The sequence below is a fragment of the Neophocaena asiaeorientalis genome, unplaced genomic scaffold, assembly GCF_003031525.2.
Source record: "Neophocaena asiaeorientalis asiaeorientalis breed wild unplaced genomic scaffold, Neophocaena_asiaeorientalis_V1.1 scaffold134, whole genome shotgun sequence".
NCBI classification, from domain to species: Eukaryota; Metazoa; Chordata; class Mammalia; order Artiodactyla; family Phocoenidae; genus Neophocaena; species Neophocaena asiaeorientalis.
In genome coordinates, this window is record NW_020185339.1 from 30050636 (window position 1) to 30074463 (window position 23828).

Genomic DNA, 23828 nt, shown 5'->3' on the forward strand with positions numbered 1-23828 from the left:
CCCTGAACCGGGGATGCTCTAGTCGCAGATCTCTGACTCTAGAAGACTTAAAGCTGAGACCAGCTTCATCGCCTCTCATGATGGCACTAAAGGCAGTGAGGGCAACTCTGCAGATTTCAGTATTAAAAATTTTTTTTTGCTAGCTAATTCACTCATATTTCCTGTGTAATAAAAAGAAAGGGAGTAGGAGAGTACTGTAAAGGTAAGTAAAACCAATGATGGGGGCAGAGTAGGAAATGACTGGGCTGGGCCGCCATCCTCCTTGGGAGACATAGAGCCCCGGGGTGGGGGGTTGGGGGGGCATTGGCAGGTCTCCTGATCACAGCCCTCTCAGGCCACTCTCCCACAGGCAGGGCCGAGGGGCTGGGAAGCAGGTGACCCAGCCGAGGGTCTGTGCTCTCTCCGCAGACGGAGCATGAAGCGGAAGGCATTGTTCACCTGTCCCTTCAATGGAGACTGCCGCATCACCAAGGACAACCGCCGCCACTGCCAGGCCTGCCGGCTCAAGCGCTGTGTGGACATCGGCATGATGAAGGAGTGTGAGTTTCAGCGGCGGGGCCTGGGCGGGGCGAGGGCGCGGTCAGGGGGAAGGTGGCTGCCGTTTACGCAGGTTTGCCCAGCAATGTCCTCTTGCCCTTCCTCTGTAGCTGCCGGCATTTGGGGCCTGGGTCGGGAGTCCGGGCATGAGTGGGACCAGCTGCATCAGGCAGGGCGGCTGGAACTCCAAGATCAAAGGCCCAAGGAGTCCTGCCAGCCTTTTTAGGATCCGTGTGTGTGTGTGTGTGTGTCCTGAGGCCCAGGAAGGGCCCGTCCTGTGCGAGGCCTGTGAGGAGGGGACAGGCAGGGCACTGCCTACATGAGCCCCGCCCCCAGGTTTGTCTTCCTCTAAGATGTCATCGCCATTCTTACAGCAGCCTCTTTCCAGGACCTTCGGGGAAAGGATGAGGCTCAAGGACCCCAGGGTTCTTTGGACTTTGGGAGAGAGGGCTGTTGTGAGTGGGGAGGGGCGGGAGTGATGGAGAGGAGAAACATTCAGAGCCTGGCTGTCATGGGGGTTCTGCCCCACCCTAGCCTTCCAGCCACTCTGGCCCAGTGAGCAGATCCGAGGGCTGGTGTCCAGGACTAGGTGGAAAGATCCTGTAAGGGGAAGCCCTAGACTCTAGGAGGACCCTCTAGATCCAGATGGAAAAAGAGGATCGATCCTCTAGGACTTCCTGCCCAGCACTGGCATTGCAGAAGAGGACCAATGTGGCAGGTTAACATGTTCTGACCCACTGTTAAAAGCAACCCTTGGGGGGCTTCCCTGGTGGCGCAGTGGTTGGGAGTCTGCCTGCCGATGCAGGGGACACGGGTTCGTGCCCTGGTCCGGGAAGATCTCACATGCCATGGAGCGGCTGGGCCTGTGAGCAATGGCCACTGCGCCCGCACGTCCAGAGCCTAAGAGCCTGTGCTCCGCAACGGGAGAGGCCACAACAGTGAGAGGCCTGCGTACCGCAAAAAAAAAAAAACAACCCTTAGGGACTTCTCTGGCGGTCCAGTGGTTAAGACTCCGTGCTTCCAACTCAGGGGGCGCGGGTTGGATCCTTGGTCAGGAACTAAGATCCCACATGCTGTGTGGCGTGGCCAAAACAAAACAAAACTAAGCTAAACTAAAAATAACCCCTGGACTTTGCATCTGAGCTCTAGTGCCAGTTACTTGGTAAGCAGAGTAACCATTGAATTCAGTAGACCCTGGGAAGGGCTGGCCAGGCCCTCCCCTGGGCTGGAAGCAAGGGCACTGGGCTGGCCTGGTCATGGGTGCCCTCTGCACACTCTTCCCTGCTCTGTGCCTTTTGCTCACCCCCATCTGTGAACTGTACCCTGATCCCTTCCAGGGCCTGGGATGGGGGCCGTGCCCTGCTAAGCTATGGGCCTGAGGAGACTCAGGAGGGACATTCAGATACAGCCACCCCTGGAGGCCCTCCTGGCCATGGGGCCAATTCTGGGGGGCGGGGGGTGGGCATTGGAGACGTTAGGTACAGGGGAGACGTGTCTGGAACAAGGAAAACGCCACAGGACAGCGCTGAGGGGATGGGAAATTTCTTCGTTGATGGGAAAAAATGCTCTGTTTTTGGGAAACAGAGGCCAAGTGGTGGCCCCAGTGAGGCCTCCTCGGGCTTTGACAGGCTCCCTTCTGGTGGGCCATGGCCCCTCACTCCCGATACCAGCTCCTCAGCCAATGCCAGCAGCCCTGGAAGAAGCTTCCAGGCCATCGTTCCTCCTCGCCTCCATGGGAGCATGCAGGCCTGGGCACGCTGATCACTCCTAGCCCGGGTCCCCTGCCGCACCCAACTCCTGTTTATCCTGGAGTCATGGAGGCTCAAGGCCTGGGTGCCTCGTGGAGCTTCTCACACGTTGGCTTAGTGCAGCCTGCTCTGTTCAAGGTGCTGGGCTGGACGTAAACAGGAAGCAGTGTGCGCCGCCCCTGCCCCCGCCCCCTCTGAGCACACAGCCTCCACAGGGCAGGGGGCTGTGGTTCTAAGGCTCCAGCCAACCAAGAATGGCCCAGAGTTACACCTGGAACTCAGTAAGGCTCTACCACGGGAGTTCTGGTCAGGGCCAGCCTCACTGATGTCCCAGAAGTGCCTCTCCTTTGTCTCAGGAGAAAAGAGATGTTCCATCCACTTAGAACAGGGAGCACACTTAGAAATCATCTGAGACCCAGAAAGGCAAGAATATTAATACCAGGATTGGAGTCAGAAAGCGTGTTGGGACTAGAATCCAACTCTTTGTCCCTCCTAGATCATCCTGGTCCCCGTGGAGAGCACTGCACCCACCGTGATGAGCAGGCCTTAAGTGTTTCAGGGTGCTTCCACCCCAGGAACACCACGTGGTGGGGGGCCAGCAATCCAGAAGTGGATGCCCACCCCCAGCCCCTGGTCAGCTTTGTGCCTCAGCCAACCTAATCTCAGCCTCAGTCTCTCGGACGGAGCCCCGTGCTCCCGTCCTGCTCTATGCCCAGGGCAACCCTGTGCCCACCACTCTCGCCATGCTAGTGCAGGGAGCTGTGCTGAGTTAGGGATGGGCTGGTAGAGCTGCGCTTTTGGGGTCTGGGCCCCAGAGCTCCATCTGTAATAGAAATGTTGGGCCAACGCGAGGCTTAGTCTTCCCACTGCCCCAAAGGGAAGGTCCTCCAGGAAGAGCTCTATTTCCTGCCTCAGGTTAGCCAAGCTTTGGGGGGCCTGGAGCTCCCCAGCTCAGGTCCCCTAGGAGAGCTGCTTATGTATCACCCAGGCTGGCTGTCATCCCCAAGGCCTAGCCTCCTAGAGACAGCTGAGTGTCAACATTAGTAAAACCACAGGGCACCCCAGAGCTCCCTTTGAAGGGAGCTGCAAACCCAGGCTCCTTTCTGGTTGGGACAGGGAGGTGGCCGTTTCCTAGAGGAGGCAGGAGAAGCTGAGGAGATGCCTGTGGGAACCAATGTTTATTGACCACTTACTGTACCAGTGTCAGGCACTAGTACTTTCTTGTTAAAGTCTGACAACAATCCCTAAATATGTAAATGCTTCTGTTTTTATTTTTTGTGATAGATGAGCAAATTCAGAGAAATTAAAATATCATGCCTCCAAAGCTAATAATCTAGGCCTGTTTCCAAAGGTCAAGCCTGTGGGCTCCACCCCAGCACAGCCCCTCGGCCCCCCTCCCCTTTTCTCCCCGCTCCCCTCAGTGGGCCAGAGCGCCTCCACTGTGCATTTCCAGGCACTGCCTGGGGCCCTATAGGACGGGCGGAAGAGAGTTTGTTCCCACTAAGGATTCTGTCTCTCTTCGAGTCCAGGTTGACTTGATGTCCTTGGAGCCCAAGACATTTCACAGTTGAGCTCTGGCCTCTTGTAGACCTGGCCTGCACATGTGAACTTGTTTAATGTTTTTATACATGTACATCTTTTCTGCCCAGCATGAGCACAGCCCCTGGCACATAGTAGGTACTCAATAAATATGTGTTGAATGATTGAATATTAGCTCCCCATTATGCTTCTTTGTATCTCTGCATCTCCCACTGATTTATATATCAGGAAGATCTCCCAATCTGATATTGTCAATGTCATTCATTTGGGAAAATTTTATGTCTGTTTCCCTAATGCTGTCCTTAGGCCACCCGTGGCAAACTGAAATGTTTTTACGTTGTTCGTGCTTTCAGATCTTGACTCCCTAACTCTGTTCTAGACTTTATGGAACAGGGAATATCTTGCATGGGATTAACTTGAGCAAAGCCGTTTGCACACTCAGCGAGGACCTGGGAAGCGGCTAAGCAGCCATATGGATTCGCAAAACCCCTGCGCACAGCTCATGTCCTTTATTCACTGGAGAGCCCATCGGTGGGCTTTTAACTTGAGTGGCTTTTAACTTCAAAATGTGCCTCCTAGTGAGAAATAAATTTCTATTGTTTAGCCAAAAAAACCACAAAAAATAAAACAAACAAAAAAAGTGTCCTCCTACGTGATAATAATGGTATTTTTAGTAGCAATTCATTGAGAAAATGATTCTTTAAATCCTATGAAATTAACAGCCCCTTTAAACAAATGACTTATTTCATAAGTCACAACGACATCTGCATATGTGAGAGAATTATGACTTATTAGTCCCCAGAAAATGTTGCCTGGAGGGAGGCCCATGGATTGGCAGCCTTCATCTGAAACCAGCGGATCTTAGCATTTCTTCCTCTAGTACTGCACATGGGATGGTGGTCACTGTTCGCTAGAAGTGAGGGAGAAGATCAGTGTCATAAGGTTAACCTCAAATCTCTTAACTTTTTCCTTTTAAGGTAAATCACTTACCAGCTTTGCGACTTTATTTACTTTTTCATACTCTTCAGATGGATTGGAACACCTTGTGTGTCAGGACTCCATGGCTGAGGACCAGGGTCCTGCTGAACATTCATAGCCAATTATAGTCACAGGCAGTATGGGGTAGTGGTTAGGACCTTGGACTGTAGAGCCAGACTGCCCAGGCCCAAATACCAGCTCCACCACTTGTTTGCTGTGTGACTCTGAACAAGTGTTATAGCCTCTCTGGGCCTCACTTCCCTCATCTGCAAAGTGAGGATAATAGTACCTGCCTTAGGGGTTATTATAAGGACTAAGTAATGTGAGTTAATATATAGAAGCACTTAGAATAGTGCCTGGTACATTCAAACAAACCTCTATGTTTATTAACAGTATTTTTTATTACACACAGCTTGATCACCAGGATTTCCAGCTCCCAACAGATGAGAAGTAACTCTTAAGGGGGATAAAGGCATACTTCTAGAGACACACAAATAAGAAGAGACAACACATAGCTGAAGAGAGCGGGCTAGACTGGTATGAAAAGTAGTACAAGAACTCAGAATCACAGCTGGGTGAGTCATATAGTGCATATAGGAAAACAGCTCCATACAATTCTGAGGTCATAACCTTGTCCCTGCAAAGTCCAGGAATTATTCAGAATGATGCCTCTGAACCGTCAGGCAAAGGTTACATGATGTTACGGGTGTTCTGTTACAAGGTATTCTGTCTTGAAAATACTTCCGTCACAATGATTTAAATGAAGAATGTAAGCTTTGCTCAGTGATCTGGTGGACTGGCATGCGGCATGTGCCATTCCGACGTGGTTGGGACCGCTCAGCATTGCTATACTTCGCACCATTCTTTCCTGAGCCAGGATGACGACCAGCACATAGTAGGTACAGCCAGTGCTGGTGTGCTGGGTGTCCAGTGCGTCAGACTGTTGAGGAAGCCTCGCTGGGCTAGCCTTGGTGCGGAAGACACAGGCACTGTAGGATGTGGCCCCCACCCTTAGGTAGCCTGCAGTTCCAGTGAAGGAGACCTTGAACTTCTTAGGCTCTCTCTATAAAGGTATTTACTGGGACCTGTACTAACCGTAAATGTAACAGAGTGAAAAACGATCGGGTGCCAGTGTGTGTGGGAAAAACGGCTCACTGCACATCAAGGTAATAAGAAAGCCTCTCGTCACACGAGAGGGCTGTGAACTGGGTGCTGGAGAACCAATAGAGCTTGCATGGCTACTGGGGAGAGAAGACCCAGCTGGACAGGCATCCAGCACAAGGAGAAATGCCGTGGCAGGTCATGTTCACAGGTCAGCAGTCCCAACGTGACTAGAGCAGAAGCTGTGTCCAGTGGCACCGGGAAGTGAGGTTGGAAAGTTAGGAAGGAGGGGAATCACGGAGAATCTTGACTTTAGTTGGGGCATGGTAAGCAGGAAGGATCCAGAAAAAGTTTCTGAGCAGGAGAGTGACATCATAGAATCACAGGGGCTTATCAGAGCCCTGTTGGGGCTGAGAAGCATGCCTGTGGGCACACAGAGCCAGCCCCCCACCCCCCACCCCGGCTCCAGCCTCATCACCTCCTCCACCTGCCCCGCAGGTGAGCAGGAAAGACCCGACACCTAATCTCGGCTTCCCCAGGCTACGGCCTCGCACCCTGCCTTAAATGGGATGCTCCCTCGCCCACCCTGCTCGATCTCTTGGGGTCTGAGCAGACACCCTCTGTGGGAGGAGGGCTGGCAGCTCTTCGGGCAGGTGAGTCAGTAACCTGGGCGTGGTGTCCACCCCAGTCTTCCTCTTGGTATAGTTTGTTTCAGCTCTGGAAGAAACAGGCCATCTTTCGCAGCAGGCTTCCCTTTCCTGCTGTGCCCACTCCCACTCCGGACAGGCTCTCCCTCTCCACCCCCACCAACTTCTCTCATCCTTCCCCCACCCAAGGGGCCTAGGCCAATAGGCCTTTCTCGAAGCTGGGCACCCACCCACCCTGGGGTTCTGGTTCCTTTTCTTGCTCTTGTGAAACTCTCAGTTCTGTGGGCAGATGCCCTGGTAAGACCAGCAGAGAACAAGCAGCTGCAGACTGAGGGCCCCAGTGCCCACTCCTGCCGTCAGCGCTCTGCAAGCCCCAGCCGGGAGGTCTGTGTGCCCGGCTGCTGTGCTAAGCACCCCTGCTCCCAGCCCCGCCCTCCCGGCAGCTGCCCCAGCACCGGGAGGCCCGGAGCCCCTGCACGGCCTGCAGGGGACAGGGGATCCCCGAGGCGGTATACACTGGCCAGTTGCTGGAGAGAGCTTCCCAGATTAGAGCTGTGAGCTGCTATGCTTGGGGACTTCCAGAGGACTCGAAAACTTCCTTGGGCAGTCATTCCAAGATTGGATTGGCTGAGGCAGGGGTTGTTTGGGCCCAACCAAAGAGACAAAGTCTTTCTACGTTGGTCATAGTAGATCACAAACATGGAAACTTGGATGTGGGGAAGGCCGTGTGAGGTCTTCTCAGCACCTCCTAGCCTCTATCGCCGTGACTGTGCACCCTCCCTCCCCCCAGTGTCTCCCTCAGGATCAGGAAATACAGGGTGGGGGTAGAAGCTACAAGAACAAATGTTTAGTGAGCGTCTGCTCTGTGGTAGGCCTGCATTCAGGTCTCAAAGCAGTCGGTCCTTTGAGGTAGGATCCCCACATACGCCTGCCTTATGGAGGAAGGAACAAAACAGGGACTTAGAAGAGATCATATGGTCCACACTTCTCATTTTAGAAACAAGCAAACAGAAGCCTGGAGAGCTCAATCTGTGCAGAGTCAGACACCTTGTTATTGAGATCCCAGGCATCCCATCTCCCCAATCCTCTATCTCCTCCTGTCTCACGCGCCTGCCTTTTCAACATAGAACACGCAATCTTCCGTTCGTATTGTGGGCTTGGTGTCCCCGTGGCCCGACGGCCCGGTGAGCTCCAAGTGTGAGGCACAGCCCCTTCCATCTCGTGCCTTTACCTGGAGGAAGGTTCCTTGGAGGTGCTGCAGGGGAGCCCTCCTGACTCCCCCCTTCCTGCCCCACAGTCATCCTGACTGATGAAGAGGTGCAGCGGAAGCGGGAGATGGTCCTCAAGAGGAAGGAGGAGGAGGCCTTGAAGGACAGCCTGCGGCCGAAGCTGTCCGACGAGCAGCAACGCATCATCGCCATCCTGCTGGACGCCCACCACAAGACCTATGACCCCACCTACGCCGACTTCAGCCAGTTCCGGGTACAGCACAAGCCACCAGCAGAGCCCGGGCTTGGAGGGGGACGGAGGGCAAAGGGGCATCTGGGCACAGAACCTGGGAAGGGACGGAGGCTGCTCTGGCCTTCTGACACTGGAGAGGACTCCCCCTCCTGTCAGAGATCAGGGCTGGGGTAAGAAGGTGACCTCCAAGTGTGGGCCTCTGATGCTCCACCTTTCCCTCCAGCCTCCGGTTCGAGAGGGTGAGAATGAAGGGAACCATCCCTCAGGGCCTTGGTTCATACACACGCCCAGCTGCTCTGGAAACTCATCCTCCGCCTGCTCAGATCGCTACACCTCCTCTCCAGGTAAGTGGGACTGCGCGCCCCCTCCCAGAGAGCCCAGAGCTTCCCCAGCCCACCTGTCCTTGGCTGCAGCTGGAAGGACAGCACTTACATACTGTGTGCCAGGCAACGTCCTCAGAGAAAAACCGTTTTTAGAGAAGAGGCGGGGCTTTCCTGAGGGCCCACGTGGAGGACTCTGAGGAAGGGGCCAAACAGGGGTCTGGTGGGCAGGGTCTACCTGCAGAGCCTCTGTTCTTTCCTCTAAGTCAGGCTTCGGCCCCTGGCTCCCTCCCTGGGAGTGACCGGATTCCTTTAAACGGTACTTTGAGCGTGGGCCCTTGGGGTTTTTTTGTTTGTTTCATTTGGGGTTTTGTTTTCTCCAGTTTTATTGAGATATAATTGACATATAGCATTGTATTAGTTTAAGGTGTATAACATAATGATGTGATATATGTATATATTGCAAAATGATTGCCACAGTAAGTTTAGTTAACCTCACATAGTGACGAAGATGTTTTCCCCCCTGTGATAACTTTTAGGACGTACTCTCTTAGCAACTTTCAAATATAACAAACAGTGTTATTAACTACAGTCACCAGAGCCTGAGTCTTTGGAAGGTGGAATTCAGCATGGAAGGAAAAGATGTGGGTCCCACTACAGCCCGCCTTCCCCTCAAGCCCTGGGGGGCCCCTAAGGCCCTGGAGGACCTGTCCCTTCTAGCTCGTCCTTGCCTTCCTCTTATAGTCCTTTCCTACCTTTCTCTTCATCTTCCTGCCTCATCCTCCCCCTGCCCTTCCCTTCATCCTTCTACCTCTCACCCAACCCAGCTGCCCTCTGGCTGGGGCCTGTAGAAAGGCAGGGATGGAAAAGCCCCCTCCCCTCTGGGGAACTAGAATCCTCAGGTATGATACTTCCAGACTCATTGATGGATCTGTGCCCAGATCCAGAGTAGGTGGGAGGGCTCCCTGTGTCAACTAGACAGAGATAACAGTGGAGTTGGCCGTGTGTCTACTCACCTGCATGGACCACTGCACAGATAACTGATCCTCTGAGCCCCTCACCTTGTAGTTAACCTTGCAGTAACCCCTCCCCTGTGGTAATTTTCTCTACCCACTTTCCTGCTCTTTTTACTCCATGGTATATTCATTTTTATCAATGAAGGTCAATCTGGGGACTTCCCTGGTGGTCCAGTGGTCAGGACTCGACACTTTCACTGCCAAGGGCACGGGTTCAGTCCCCGGTCGGAAAGCAAAGATCCCACAAGCCTTGCGGCACAGCCGGGAGGAAAAAAAAAAAAGAGGGCCAATCTGCATGCTATACACTGGTCCGTACTTCAACTTTTCATAATAATTTAACGTTATTTAGAAGTTTTGATTTCTTATCATAGGTTAATTAATTTGAGGTGGTTACCACCACCCGATGGTATGTTCAGTATAGCATATATTTATTGAAAAATTCAAACTAGTTAACATTTTTAACTTTAAAAAATAATTATTATATGAAAGTAATATGTGTTCATTGTAGACATCCAGAAAATATAAACTAAATTATGTATATTATATATATTATATATAATCTTTAATCCTACCACCCAAAGATAATCACGGTTAACACCGTGATGTATCTTTTCCCAATTTTTTTTAACACATATATATGTTCAGAAATGGAATTGTGCTGTACGCAGTCTGGTAACTTGCTTCTCTCTTTTGATAGTATGTTGTCATATCTTCATACCATTCAGTACACGCCTAGAATATAATTTTCAAAGGTTGCATAGTATTCTGGGGTGGAATGTACAATAACATATCTAAACCCCCATCACTGGGCATCTAGATTTTTTTTTCCCAGCTCTTCATTAAGATAACAGTATGCTTGTGGCTCAATATTTGCACTTATTCTGAATTTTTCCTTATGTTGAATTCATGGAAGTAGGATTACTGGTCATAGAGTGTACATAATTGTAGGCTTTTGGCCATCACGGTCAAATAGCTTTCTAGATTAGTTGCACATATGTATGGCTCCTTTATACCCCAGAGCTGCACAAGGATTGCCTAATTCCCTGCCTCTTTACAAACACTGGTGTCAACATATAAACGTACTTGCTTCTAGTTTAGAGGTGAAAGGTAGATGTTCTTCTTGGCCATTCTTTGATCACTAGTGAGGTTGAACATTGTTTTCCACAAGTTTATTGGTTCCAAACGCACCTTTTTTTTTTTTTGCGGCACGCGGGCCTCTCACTGCTGTGGCCTCTCCCGTTGCGGAGCACAGGCTCCGGACGCGCAGGCTCAGCGACCATGGCTCACGGGCCCAGCCGCTCCGCGGCATGTGGGATCTTCCCGGACCGGGGCACGAACCCGTGTCCCCTGCATCGGCAGGTGGACTCTCAACCACTGCGCCGCCAGGGAAGCCCCCAAATGCATCTTTGATTTGAGATCACTAGGAACAACATGTAAAATCACATCTTAAAGAAGGTCTCTTATCTCAGAGTGTCTCTGATATTTGATTCTCCTGCCCCACTCTGCTGAAGGAAGACACAGGGAACCCTAGGGGGAAGCCTGGGCTGAAGTGACCTTGGAGAGAGATGGTGACTGTGGGATTCCCAGTTGGCCCTGCTGCCAGGGTGTAGGAGGGCCTCGTGGTGCCTTGCAGAAGCCTGGCTCAAGTAGTTCCTTCTCTTCTCTCATCCTTCCCCAGATACGATGGAGCCAACCGGCTTCTCCAACCTGGATCTGAGTGAAGAAGACTCTGATGACTCTTCTGTGACCCTGGACCTGTCCCAGCTCTCCATGCTGCCGCACCTGGCTGACCTGGTCAGTTACAGTATCCAGAAGGTCATTGGCTTTGCCAAGATGATCCCAGGGTTCAGGTAAGGAGCTTCTGGGACATCCAGGGAACAGAGTCAGAATCCTAGACTGAGCCTGAAGAAGGCTTGGAAACTACCAATCTACTGCTTCCCAAAATACAGCCTCAGGCCCCACCCCAGACCTCCTAAGTCAGAATCTCTGGGCAAGGCCCAGGAATCTGTATTTAAGAAGTGCAGCCCATCCAGCATTACTCGGCAGGCCAGCACTGGAAAGCCATGCATCCCTTACATTTTCTATATGATGGAACAGGAACCCAGTGAGGTCCAATGGCCAACATCAGGATTTCTAGTATTGGATCCCACGTGTCAGAGCCGGGTTAAGAACTCTTACTTCACTCCTGTGTCCACTCCAGCTGCCTTGGATCTATTCCTCATATTATCCTTTTCAATTAAACCTACAGTAATCCTGCACACCTAATTCTGGAACCAGGATGAAGTGATAGAGAGGAAAAAGGGTTGGGCTTGTGATGTAATTTAGGAATCCTAGAGGGAGACGCACTTGTACATATAACCTGGGCATTTTTCACCCAATTTACCCTTCACTCAAGGCTGTTTCCTAATCATTCTGAGATCTTTTTTGCCAAAGTAGGTAAGTATAAGGAGTTCTACTGGAGTAAAGACTCTCCCTTATGGATTCATTCATACAAATTTCATTCATTCATTCAAATGTTCTACTGTTTTGGTAATAATGCTATCTATGATACTTATATTTAAATGGTCATACAGTGTTAACTATTCTTAAAAGTACATAAAAGTTGACGCTTTTACTAGATATGTTGGGAGGCAGTTATATCTATATTTGTGTATATCAATAGCTTCATTCTTTCTAAAAGTTCATTTGGAACATTGTCACCAAATAGATATACATTGTGGTCAAGAAATAAATGAATAAACTTCCCTGGCGGTCCAGCAGTTAAGGATCCACCTTCCACTGCAGGCGGAATCCCTGGTGGGGGAACTAAGATCCCGCGTGCCACGTGGCGTGACCAAAAAAAAAAAAAAAGAAAGAAATTAATTAATATCGAGCAATACTCTCATCATTTCAAGTAGTAGCAATAGTGGCAGCTCTAGCAGAAGGGGTAGAATGCTTCCTCAATACTGATGCTTGGATTCAGCGCTAGAATACTGGGAGATGGAAAATGACTGGACGTTGGCCAGCTCTGGATGGAAGCTAACACGAGGTGCCATTTATGGTTTGGTGAATCTCTGGCGCGTAGGGAAGCCATCAGCTACTGTCTAAGTTGCTGCATTGCCAGCTAAATGATGGTAATTCACACAGCTAAACCCAGCGCATCCCAGTTTGTTTCTGTCCTGAGACAACCTGCTCTGTGTTATTTTATTCCTCACACCAATTCCAATACCAGGGATTCACCAATGTTCTTTCCTGGAATTAATGTGAAAATTATAAAGGAGAGAAACCATCAAATGGTGTGGAGACACTCTTACTGTATCGCACGTTTTGGTTGCATCAAAAAGAGTAAAGGCCACTCTGCAGGCAGAACGGGTGTCACCTGTGAGGTCAGCATCGCACTGGGCCTGGGATTTACCCTCCAGAGTCTTTCCTTGGAACTGATGGCAACATTCCGCTTAGTACAAGTTCCAGCTCCCTCCCCCACTCTTCTCGTTACTGTTTGCAAACTGCACGTGTTCCCAAAGTCTTGTTTTGTGCAAACAGCTAGAGAAAAAACACTTCAAGGTGTTGATGGATACACTGTAGCAGGTGGCTTTCATCCTAATTCCAGGAGGAGCAGCTCTCATCTACACAGTCCCCAAACCTTGCCCAGTGGGGAGCTGGACCAGAGGGCACCTGAAGCCCTGTCCAGATGCTAAGGTTTGGTGGCTAGGATTGCCCACGTGGGAAAACTGTCCTAAAAAGAAAGTGACCCATTTAACCGGATTACCCCAACGCAGCCCCCTCCACTAAGTGACCTGAGCCCCAGTTTTTCTCTTGGCCCCCATCCCTTCCCTTCCTTCGCCACATATACCCTCGCACAAAATAGCACCACCTGCCCCTCAGTTCCTCTCCCCAAGGATGAGCTGAAGTCTACCCGCTCCCTTCCCTTTCAAGGCTCATCCTTCAGAGTTCCCTGGTCTAGCCCTGCAGTCCTGGCCGAAGTGAGGTATATATGAGCAGGTATTGGAGCCACCCAGCTATGGAGGCAAAATCAATTAAATCAATCCTAAACACGCTTGGGTTAACTTTTCTGGCTTCAGCATGTCTTGAGAAGACCCAAAGTGGAATGTTTTCCAACAAAAATGGAGCAGGCTTCAGCAAGAGCTCTGTGGGGACTTTTACGTGGATGCCCCCTGGAAATGGGTGGAGCTGATGCTGCACCAGGACGGGGGCCAGAGCCCAGGCTTCCTTAGGACCCAGGCGGGGGCAGCCCAACAGTTCGCTGGTTCTGCCGGTTCCTGCACTTAGAGGTTCTGTTTTTCCAAGAAGTGAAAGAACAGTGGCTGCGTCCCTGGTGGCTTTGATCTTGCTGCCTGGAGGCGGAGGTGGAGGGTGTGGGGAGGGCAGGATGAGACGTCTGTGTGGGTGAGTGGAGGGGAGAGTACAGGACAAGATTCCAGTGTGGGCGGGACTGTATGGGCTGTGCTGGGTGTGGACTGCCCTGTGGTGTGGTCTTGGCCCTGCCCCTGGCTCCCACCTCTTCTCCCTCAGCCTCTCAGTCTGCACCCCACAAATCCCCCTCCTTCAGCCCTGCAAAAGAAATGCATGGAGGAAGTGGTGTCAGGAGCAGAGACTCCATGGCCAGGCGCCGTCTTGGATCCGAGAACCAAGGACCACAGGTTTCACTGCCCAGAGGGGCGCATGAGGGACCAGGTCCCAACAACCCCAGAAGGCTAAACGCCTTCGACCTCACTGCCATTTCCATCCCCAGGGGCTCCTTCTTGGGTCACAGGCCTGGGGTCATAGTGCTTCCCTCCTCCTATGCTCTTTCCTCTATATTCACTTATTCGTCTGTCCAACAATCAGCTTGCTTATTACATAAACTGTGAGGGATAAAAGGTGACTAGGACACAGTCCCTGGCCTCCAGAGGTACAGCGTCTGATGGAAGAGATAGACATATGAATAGCCGCGGTGAAGAGATAAGGGCGCCAAGAGGTACCGAGGGAAGGCAGATGGGGAGAGGCTGGACCCTGCCTAGGGGTGTGGGGAAGACAAGACATCCCCAGAGCACCTCACAGGGGCCCAGAAGTGGCCACAGGTGTGGAAACTGATCAGGGTGTAAATATTACTCAGGTCCAGGGAGGAGGCCCAGAGCCGGAGCCCATCACAGCAGGAACGAGGTCTCTTACTGAGTTCCCTTTATCTCCACCGCTACCACCACCCACTACCATTTCCAGTTCTGGCTGTGAGCTGCACTTAGAAAGTCCCTGTATTTCCAGGCTGTGGGTGGTAATTTGAGGTCATTCTAGGTTTGCTTTCATAGAAGTAGTATGTCTGGATCACAGCAGGCAGTGATCCCACTGAAATCTCTCTAGCCAGGCACCCATGAGATGTTTGTTCACTTCTGGCCATCCATTTTGAGTGGGCCATTGAACAAAAGGTTATATACAAAGATGTTCCTCATGGAATTCCTTATAACAGCAAAACTTAGAAGCAACGAAAGTGCCCAAAAATAGGTGGGTGGGAGACTGTATTTTCCAAAGATTTGATAATGAACATGTTTTACTCGTATAATGAATTAAAACCCAAATGAGGGTGGTGTTAGTTTTTATTCTTTCAATGTGGATTGAGCACCCAGAAAAAGGTGACAAGGATGATGAGACATCTAGATGCCATGGCATCAGAGCTATGTATTCCAGAGAAAAGGCAAGGAGGGACATGGTGGCTTTCCTTAAATGGTTAAAGGGATGTCCCACGGCTAATGGAGAAGTCTGGTTCTGTGTTCCTTGAGAGGACAGAACTACAAGCAATGGATGAGTGTGTGATCACGTGGCTTAGAGCCCAATAGAAGAGGCTATTAACCCAAAAACCAAGCACTCATGGCTGTATCCAGAGGCCAGAAGCTCCCTGGCACTGGGGGAGTCCTGCAGAGGCTGTGTGAGAGCCGTCTGTCAGAAATGCTGAGGAAGGAATTGGACCACATAGCCTCTAAGTGGGGCCTTCCAACCCTAGCACTTCGTGATTTTCCTTCAGTGCAGACCCTTTGGCGGTCATCTAATCATGCAAGCCCTTTTACGCCTCCTCATACATCACCTGTTGATACAGGACTCTCATCAATTAAGATCCGTTTCCCACCTTTTTACTTTCCAAAGTGCAGCCACAGGGGACGACAGCCCATCGACGGATATCCAGGAGGAAATCCACAGAAAGAGAAAGGGAGGAAAAAGAGGAAGCAATTTGATCTGTGGGTCCTGCCTTTTCCTTGTCATTGTTCAGACAAGCCCAGCTCGTGACTCAGAACAGTGGAACTATTCATGAGCCTCTTGACTCGTCAACACATAGCTGTCGACCCCCTCCTCATGCTCAGGGCTCAGTGAACGGTGTGAGGGCAACACTAAAGTCATTAAGAGGTGGTGCTGGCCCTCAGGTAGCTTACGATGAAGAGCCAGAGACAAGCATCTAAAGGACAGAGAGAGACAAGTATCTAAAGGACAGAGAGAGACAAGTATCAGTTTCCCACCTTTTTACTTTCCAAAGTGCAGCCACAGGGGACGACAGCCCATCGACGGATATCCAGGAGGAAATCCACAGAAAGAGAAAGGGAGGAAAAAGAGGAAGCAATTTGATCTGTGGGTCCTGCCTTTTCCTTGTCATTGTTCAGACAAGCCCAGCTCGTGACTCAGAACAGTGGAACTATTCATGAGCCTCTTGACTCGTCAACACATAGCTGTCGACCCCCTCCTCATGCTCAGGGCTCAGTGAACGGTGTGAGGGCAACACTAAAGTCATTAAGAGGTGGTGCTGGCCCTCAGGTAGCTTACGATGAAGAGCCAGAGACAAGCATCTAAAGGACAGAGAGAGACAAGTATCTAAAGGACAGAGGCAAAGAAGGGGAAAGGGTAAAATAGGATTACAGGCAACGTGCGGCAGGTCGGAAAGGAATGGCTCTGATTCTATGAAGAGAATCGAAGGGTGGAGGGATCCAGTGGAGACCTCACTGGATTCAGGACCAGAAAGGTGGGGTGGAGCAGAAGATGGGCGCTCTAAGCTGGAGCTGTCCCACGTTCAAAGGCCTGAATGTGGAGTCGTCCGATGTTGTTAGAATGGGGGGTTGGTGGAGTCTGTGATGGGAACGGGGGCTGGAAAGACAGGTTGGGGCCAAGTTACGGCGTATGGGCTTGATCCTGGGGCATTAGATAGTCAGTGGGGATTTCTGAGCACAGGAGTGACACGCCCCTGTAGCAATAGTAAGAAAGGTGAACGAGAGACTTGACTCCAGGAGTCCAGTAAGAGGCAACTGAAAAAGATGCTGGAGCTCTGAATCAGAGCAGCCCAGTGGGAGTGGGAGTCCAGAGATGTCCTGGAGACAGAGTTGACTTCACTACCGGAAGGACCGAAGGGCAGGAAGAGGGAGAGGGACAGAAAGCATGGGAGCCACTGGGGATGGCTCTGGCCATGCTTTTGCAGATGACCGTATTCATGCCATAGCCCTGGGAGCTTCTTCAGGCTCTATCTTCCTAACCCTAGAAGAGCCATGGCTGCTCCGACCTTGGAGACCCTAGAAAGTCACTTTTCCGTGTCTTAGTAGCTGAGCTACATCAGTTGGCATTTGGTCACAGCTTTGAGTTGTTCTCAAGTCATTCTCCCTCAAGAAACAGGCTCGTTCTTTCCAACCAGGCTGCAAGCTCCTCGATGGAGGACCCAGGGTACGTGCTGGTCACCTGGCAGGTGTACACCTGTCAAAGCACCACACTGATTTGCATGAACCAGTAACCTGACCTCCCCCCCCCGCCGCCCCCTCCCTGGCAGAGACCTCACCCCCGAGGACCAGATCGTGCTGCTGAAGTCGAGTGCCATTGAGGTCATCATGCTGCGTTCCAACCAGTCTTTCACCATGGACGACATGTCCTGGACCTGTGGCAGCCCGGACTACAAGTACCAAGTCAGTGATGTAACCAAAGGTGCGGCTGGGCTCTGCCTCCTCCTGCCCCGGCTCCACCCCTCCCGGGGTCATGGGCCCCACCAGGCACATCAGAGGGAGTGCGGCAGCACCAGGGAGAGAAGGGTGAGGGTCGGGCCGGAGGTGGGGTGGGGTGGGTGCCCACAGCAGCTGGCCGTTCTCTCTCATAGCTGGACACAGCCTGGAGCTGATCGAGCCCCTCATCAAGTTCCAGGTGGGGCTGAAGAAGCTGAACTTGCATGAGGAGGAACACGTGCTGCTCATGGCCATCTGCATTGTCTCCCCAGGTACCTAGCAGTGTGGGGAGCAGGAAGGAGGAAGTCCCGCTGGGGGCCAGCAGGGAAGATTGGAGGGAGAAGCGAGCACAGGGAGAGACCAACAAGGAACCACCCACTTTGCTGGGTCTGCCCAGCCCGTGTGCTGTGTGTATGTTGACGGTTCCCTCACTGTCCTTGGCCTCGCCCTAGCAAGACCATTGGTGATTCATGGGTGGGATTCGGAGGAACCAAACAGATGGGGCGTCTCAGGCCACAGGCAGTACTCAAGCTCTGCTCTTGTGTGAACTGGACTGACCTCTGCTGACACTTGAGGTCCGCTGGGGATGGGGCACAAAAGCCTGGGGCCTGATAGGAGGTTCTGCTGGCCTGACAGACAGTTTAGCTGACTGATATTGGAGGCAGGGTGCTGTGATCCTTGAGCTCTTCTGCCTGTTTGGGGTGGGAAGAGGGAGAGAAGCCGAGGAGGGAGGTCCTGTGGTTCTGGGGATGCTGGATTCCTGATGAGGCCTCCACGGGGACTGTGTTCAGAGAACAAGCCAGTGGCCTTTCTCCAGGGATGTCTTCCTGGGCTGGGGGCCCAAGGAAAGGACATGGGCGCCCCTCCTCCTGGCCAGTGAGCATTCACTCACTCATTCATTCATTCACTCAGCAATGATTTACTGGGCTTCGGGCAGGAACCAGGCACTATGCTGGCCATAGGGACTCAGCGGCAACCAGGACACAGACTTCTCTCCCAGGAAGTGTAGAAAGAGACATGAAACAAATACTTTATTTTAAAAGTAAAGAAGTATGCGATACATGATGCTACAGAGGGTATAGCAGAAAGTGGGAACCTGATGTCGTCTGGGGCATGGAGGTACGGGGTCATCAGGGATTGCCTTCTTGAGGAAGGTCCTTTAAGCTGTTACCTGAAGGGTCAGCAGAGTCAGGCAAAGGTGAGGGAGCTGAGTTCTGGGCAGAAGGAAGACAAATGTGAAGCCTGGAGTGCAGAGAGCATGGCTCATCGGGGTCCTGATGACAGATGGAGCACAGAGACAGAAGGAGAGAGAATAGGTGGGGACAGGCCCAGGTGGCCCGCACACGGACCTGAGACTTGATCCTAAATGCAACGAGAAGTGGCCGAGGGGCTGGGGAGGACTGTGGTGTCACGGGTCAGCAGCCGTCCAGGAGTAACCTGGGAGGATGCTGAGGCTGGGGGTCCGTCTGTGTGGGCGGGGGGAGGCCGAACGGTGAGGCAGCTGTGGCTCAGAGCTCCTCGCCCGCCCCTCTGCCCGCAGACCGTCCCGGGGTACAGGACGCTGCGCTGGTCGAGGCCATCCAGGAGCGCCTGTCCAACACGCTGCAGACCTACATCCGCTGCTGCCACCCACCCCCAGGCAGCCACCTGCTCCACGCCAAGATGATCCAGAAGCTAGCGGACCTGCGCAGCCTGAGCGAGGAACACTCCAAGCAGTATCGCTGCCTCTCCTTCCAGCCCGAGTGCAGCAGGAAGCTCACGCCCCTCGTGCTCGAGGTGTTTGGCAGCGAGATCTCCTGAGTAGGGCGGCCTGCCCTGGCGCCTGGGCGGGGCTGCCTCTCTGGGGCCGGAGGCTGCCCAGCTCTCCCCACTCCTTCTGGAGTTCGGCCCCTCCTCTCCCACTTCCCCTCTCCGCCCAGCCCGTCCTCCCTGCTGCCCAACCTAACACCAGGTCCCGCTTACCTGCAGGCCACGGGCTGCCCCCAGTGCCTCGAGACCTCAGTCATGAGGAATTGCTCTTTATTGGACAAAGAATCTCGAATGGGGGCAGGGGGCAGAGGCTGAAGGTGGGCCCGTGCCAGGGGATACCCCCTCCCACACTACAGAAGTGGCGGCTGGCTGGTGCCGAGGGAACAGGCAGGCGGGAGAGACGCGGCCATTCCTCAGGGACAGAAATACCCTCACCTCTACCCAGCTCCAGGCCCACACGCCCAGAGCCTGGTGGGATCACCCTTCCTTCGCCCCACCCACGATAAACACTGACCCATGACCTACACCTCATCCTGCTGCCGCTCTGTCCTGGGCAGTGTGCCACGATGGGGCCTTCTCCCTCTGCCTTCCTACGCTGGCCTGCCTAGGACACTCACTGCCAAGCAAGACCAAAACCAAGGTGACTAAGGTCACAGCCTCCCCTCATCCACCTCTGCTGGCCAAAGGGCATTTGCCTAACCCCACGGTGCCCACCTTCCTCCCATCGCCATGGTAACATTCTCCTCCGGAAGTAGCTGTGGTAAGATGGGCTTTCTCCCCATGGCGGGGGCCACTGGCCCAGAACCCGTGTGCTGAGAGGCCAAGGAGGGAAGAGAGCAGGGCCCAGGCAGCGAGGGGACAGGCAAACCCAGCCTGAACATAAGAGTAGTCGATGGAGGCCACACCCGTCCTGCCGCCAAGCCCACAGCTCCTCAGCCTGGAGCCAAGGGGTTGGCCGAGGCGGGGGCTCTCCCTCCAACAATCCACACGGCAGGACTGAATGGCCCCCAGGCTTCAGAGAATCGTGGGTACCATCCTCATCCTCACCCTGCCAGTGCCTCACCTCCCACCCCAGAGAGAGAACCGGCCGCAGGCTCCAGGGCCCTTGCGCGGTGGCCGAGGGCGCTGAAGGGGCCTGATCCTGGGATGGCCAAGGGTGGTGACCCAGAGGCCATCCCACTGTCTGAGCCCCAACAGCCTGGAGAAGCAGGTGCTGCTCTGCTTACCAGCGGGGCCTCATCTTTCCCACCTGGCAGGGTGGGATGCGGGAGAGGAATTTCCAGACCCTCAAAAGCCCAAGCCCTCCCTGCCCACCTAGTTCTGCTTCTAACACTGCTGTCCCCCGAAGGCAGTGCTTCAGCACCCAGGGTCGGGGGACAGCAGGTTGGCCTGGTGGCTGCTCAGTGAGAGCACTTCGGCGGGGGGGGAGAGTCGAGCGGGGTAGTTCCTTATTCCCACCCCCCACCCTGACGTCAAAAGGGACCTGTGAGGCAGGGCGGGGTAGGGGCACCGAACCTCAAACTCCCCCTATGCAGAGCAGCTCAGCAGGTGGGCACTCACAGCCCATGTACCCGGTTGGGCTTCTCTCTGGGGCGTGGGTGACAGGCACGCCGGAGCAGAGCAGAGAGGGCTCCTCCAGGAGCGACAGAGGGTCCTTCAGATCATACTCAAGTTTGGGGAGTGCAGCCGCGCTTGCTGTCTCAGCCAGGAGGAGGTGGTGTCAGCGGGACCAGCCTGCGTCCGCTGTTCCCTGAAGACCCCGGCAGCAAACCAGCTTACCTCCACGACAGCCACCAGCGTCTGCTGGCCAGTGTTTCTTCATCTGACAGCCACCGTCCCTATCGCAGAACCGTCCTTAGACTCAGTGTGATGTCTGTTAGGTGGGGCTTGTCTTCAGACTCCATTTAGGACCACATTCTAGTATAGCGGGTAGTAGGCACCACTGATGAAGCGATATTTATGGCTGATGACGTCCGTTGTGAAAATTCTACACGTTGCTTACTGTTGTTGTTATTTTACAAATTAGGGAGAGACCCCTGGGATTTGACTTTAGCTGCAGAACGCATTGGTCCAGTTGTCAAGTCAGTGGCAGAAAGGGCTTGAAAATCTCTGACCCAGTTCAATCCCCTTGTTAAAGAAAACTGACGCTGAGAAGGTGTGACTCACCCAAGCGCGTGTAACTAGTTCAAAGCAGCCCCAGGACTGGACCCGGACTTTGGACTTAGGGTCCAGTGCTGTTTTCACTACATCATGCTTGAGCTCAGACTCCATGTCCCATGCCCCTTTGTGGCTGATCTCATCCCTGGGGGAAGCCCTGGGTTTTAGACAGAGCATGTCCAGATCCCAGATCCCTGCCTTGCTTCCCTGGGTTGTCACCCCACTGACCCATCAGGAGGAGGAGAAGGGACACCTCAGCCTGTGTCTCAATGTGAATCACACCCCCGCCCCAGTGTGGCCTTGGCCGGATGGGGTCTCTGCCACAGCTCGGTGTAATGCTGTTGCCTTATCAATAAAATGCATCTGTCCTGTACTGTCTTCACCCTCCCGGCGCTCCCCTGGACCTGCCTTCCCCAGGGAACATGACAGGACCCACTGAGAACGCCAGTCCCTCAGCCCTGGAGCCCGTGACAGCTCAGTCTAGTCCCAGAGGGAAGTCCAGCAGCCAGGAAGATGAGAAAAAGTGAGGCTCCCTGGGGCTGAATTGGGAGACAATGTTATCATCTTTTCTGTTTTAGAATGAGAGAATGTGAAGGTAGACATTCATACATCTCAACCTTTTTAACCTATATTATTGGAAAGCTAGGAAAGTCTGCACCAAAAATGCCAAATAAACAAGATTCTGGGAGATAGGAAAACCCTTCTCTGGCCGACTGGAAGAAGTGGGAGAATCTGAATGAGGCCAACAGGGAAGCTTGGAACGTACAATAGATCTGGTTAAATCTGGGAATAAAGCAGCAAAGAAAGCTTTGAAGAGGGCCTCCCTCCTGCGTGATTTCCAAAGAGAAAAAAAGTTTGCCAGAACTTCGTCAAATAAACCAATGAAGAAAGCTCTGCTATGGTAATAAAGATGGCGCATACTTACACAGCACTTACTTTGTGGCAAGTACTGCTGTAAATAAATGCTTTATGCAAACCAGCTTGCTTTATCCTTATAAGGACCTAGGGGAGATGGACGACCGTTACTCTCATTTCGCAGAGGGGATAATTTGCCCAAAGCCACAGTGGTGGCAAGTGAGAGATAGGGTTTGAACCCTTGGCAGCTGGCTCCAGAAGCCATTAATTACCTACTACCCTGTACTGCTTCGTATTGAGCTGAGTGGGCTGACAAATGACAGCTAGTCATGCCAGCTCTCTAGTAAAGTGGATGTAAGGGAGATTCCCATTCCTGAAGTAGGCCTTGGGATAGAGAAATTGGAGGTGCTGGATCCAACAGGGCTGTACTCTCAGGAAGCATTCAGTCACATGTGTTGGGTCCATTTCTGTGTGGCCCTTACCTGAGAACCTCAAGAATAGGAAACCAGGCAGCTGTTGACAAAAATGTGTCTTGTATTTGAAATGCTGTGCCAGTGACTTGGCCAACTTCAAGTGACTCCTGTGAATATATAGGACTCCCAAAGGGCCCTGAGGAACCAATGTACCCCCTCCATTTCCAAAAAAAAGGGGGGGTTTATGATAAAGGGCAGCTTTCGTTAAACACACAAGCAAAAATAACTAACCAAAGACACACGTGGTCATCTGCAGGAAAAATCATGCAAGGAAAACATAACCAATGTATTTATTTACAATAAGTTGGCCTAGGGACCTGTGGCTGTGATTTAATTTTTCAGAAGCATCTGAAAAGATTTCAAACCAAATGTGTCAGTGGGGGAGGGGATGGGAATAGAAGAGTTGGGGGTGGGGCTTGAGGGCCGTTTTGTCAAGAAAAGTGAATGGACTTAGGGAAAGGAAACCAGCAGCTGCATAAACGGACACAGGCTCTGGCAGGGGAAGCGTGAAGACATGTCCTTAGAAACTGTTAGGAGACTCTTATTTAGCATTTTGATAGATGATCCAGAGGAACACAAAATCTCCACGGCCGTGTGTTACAATCAACATTTCCAGGTAAACAGAGAGGAATGCACCAAAACGTAAATTTGAATTTACATTAAAATTCATTAAAATTAAATAAAAGCAAACATTAAGCTCTGCACTCGCCACGTTTTCAGCACTCAGTAGCCCCAGGGCTATGGGAATGGACGGTGCTGGGGCAGAGGCTGGGAGTGGTGATGGGGGGTTGTCACTGCTCCAGACAGCTGCTTGGAATCTCTGCACTCAGACATGCCGTATATGGTATATGAGATAGTGTTGCAGGTCGGGTTCTGGGGAAGCCAACTCTGAAATGTAGATGGGAGTGCAGGAAGTTTACTGGGGAGAGGTCTCAAGCTTGGGTGGCAGGGAAGAAAGTGGGATTGGATAGAGGGAGAAGGGCTGCCAAGCAATCTCAGCAGAGATCTCAACCAACCCTTATGGGGAGCTCTGAAACTGGGATGGCCCTTTGGATTGCCCCAAGTTGAGGTGAGGGAGCGGGCTTTTACATTCTTACATCACCCCATCCTTGGATGCAGGCTGTCCCCAGGAAAAGAGTTACCTCTTTTCAGCCAAGGGCAGGTAGGACTGGGGGTTGTTTCTTCACATTTTGTGCAACCTGACGCCTTGGGGAGGGACCAGAATGCTGCCAGGCCCTTCTTTTTGGCTCTAAGGAGGGGGGGTAGCCATAGTTCCTGGAGCTCTCTCCAGAGGGGTCGGGGTGGGGGTG

At 52.4% G+C, this 23828-nt stretch overlaps 1 protein-coding gene across 6 annotated transcripts in view; it reads left to right on the forward strand.

Moving 5' to 3' along the window:
* VDR (vitamin D receptor) overlaps positions 1 to 22169 on the forward strand; it is a 93567-nt gene extending 71398 nt beyond the window's left edge. For all 6 annotated transcript variants that reach the window (XM_024736539.1, XM_024736535.1, XM_024736536.1 and 3 more), the window contains 7 exons: positions 409 to 539; positions 7848 to 8032; positions 8235 to 8355; positions 11026 to 11197; positions 17119 to 17270; positions 17440 to 17556; positions 18825 to 22169. In XM_024736539.1, the coding sequence (XP_024592307.1) occupies positions 409 to 539; positions 7848 to 8032; positions 8235 to 8355; positions 11026 to 11197; positions 17119 to 17270; positions 17440 to 17556; positions 18825 to 19084 (1138 nt within the window). In that variant the 3' untranslated portion in view covers positions 19085 to 22169. The remainder of the gene's footprint in view (positions 1 to 408; positions 540 to 7847; positions 8033 to 8234; positions 8356 to 11025; positions 11198 to 17118; positions 17271 to 17439; positions 17557 to 18824) is intronic.
* The last annotated feature ends 1659 nt before the right edge of the window (positions 22170 to 23828 follow it).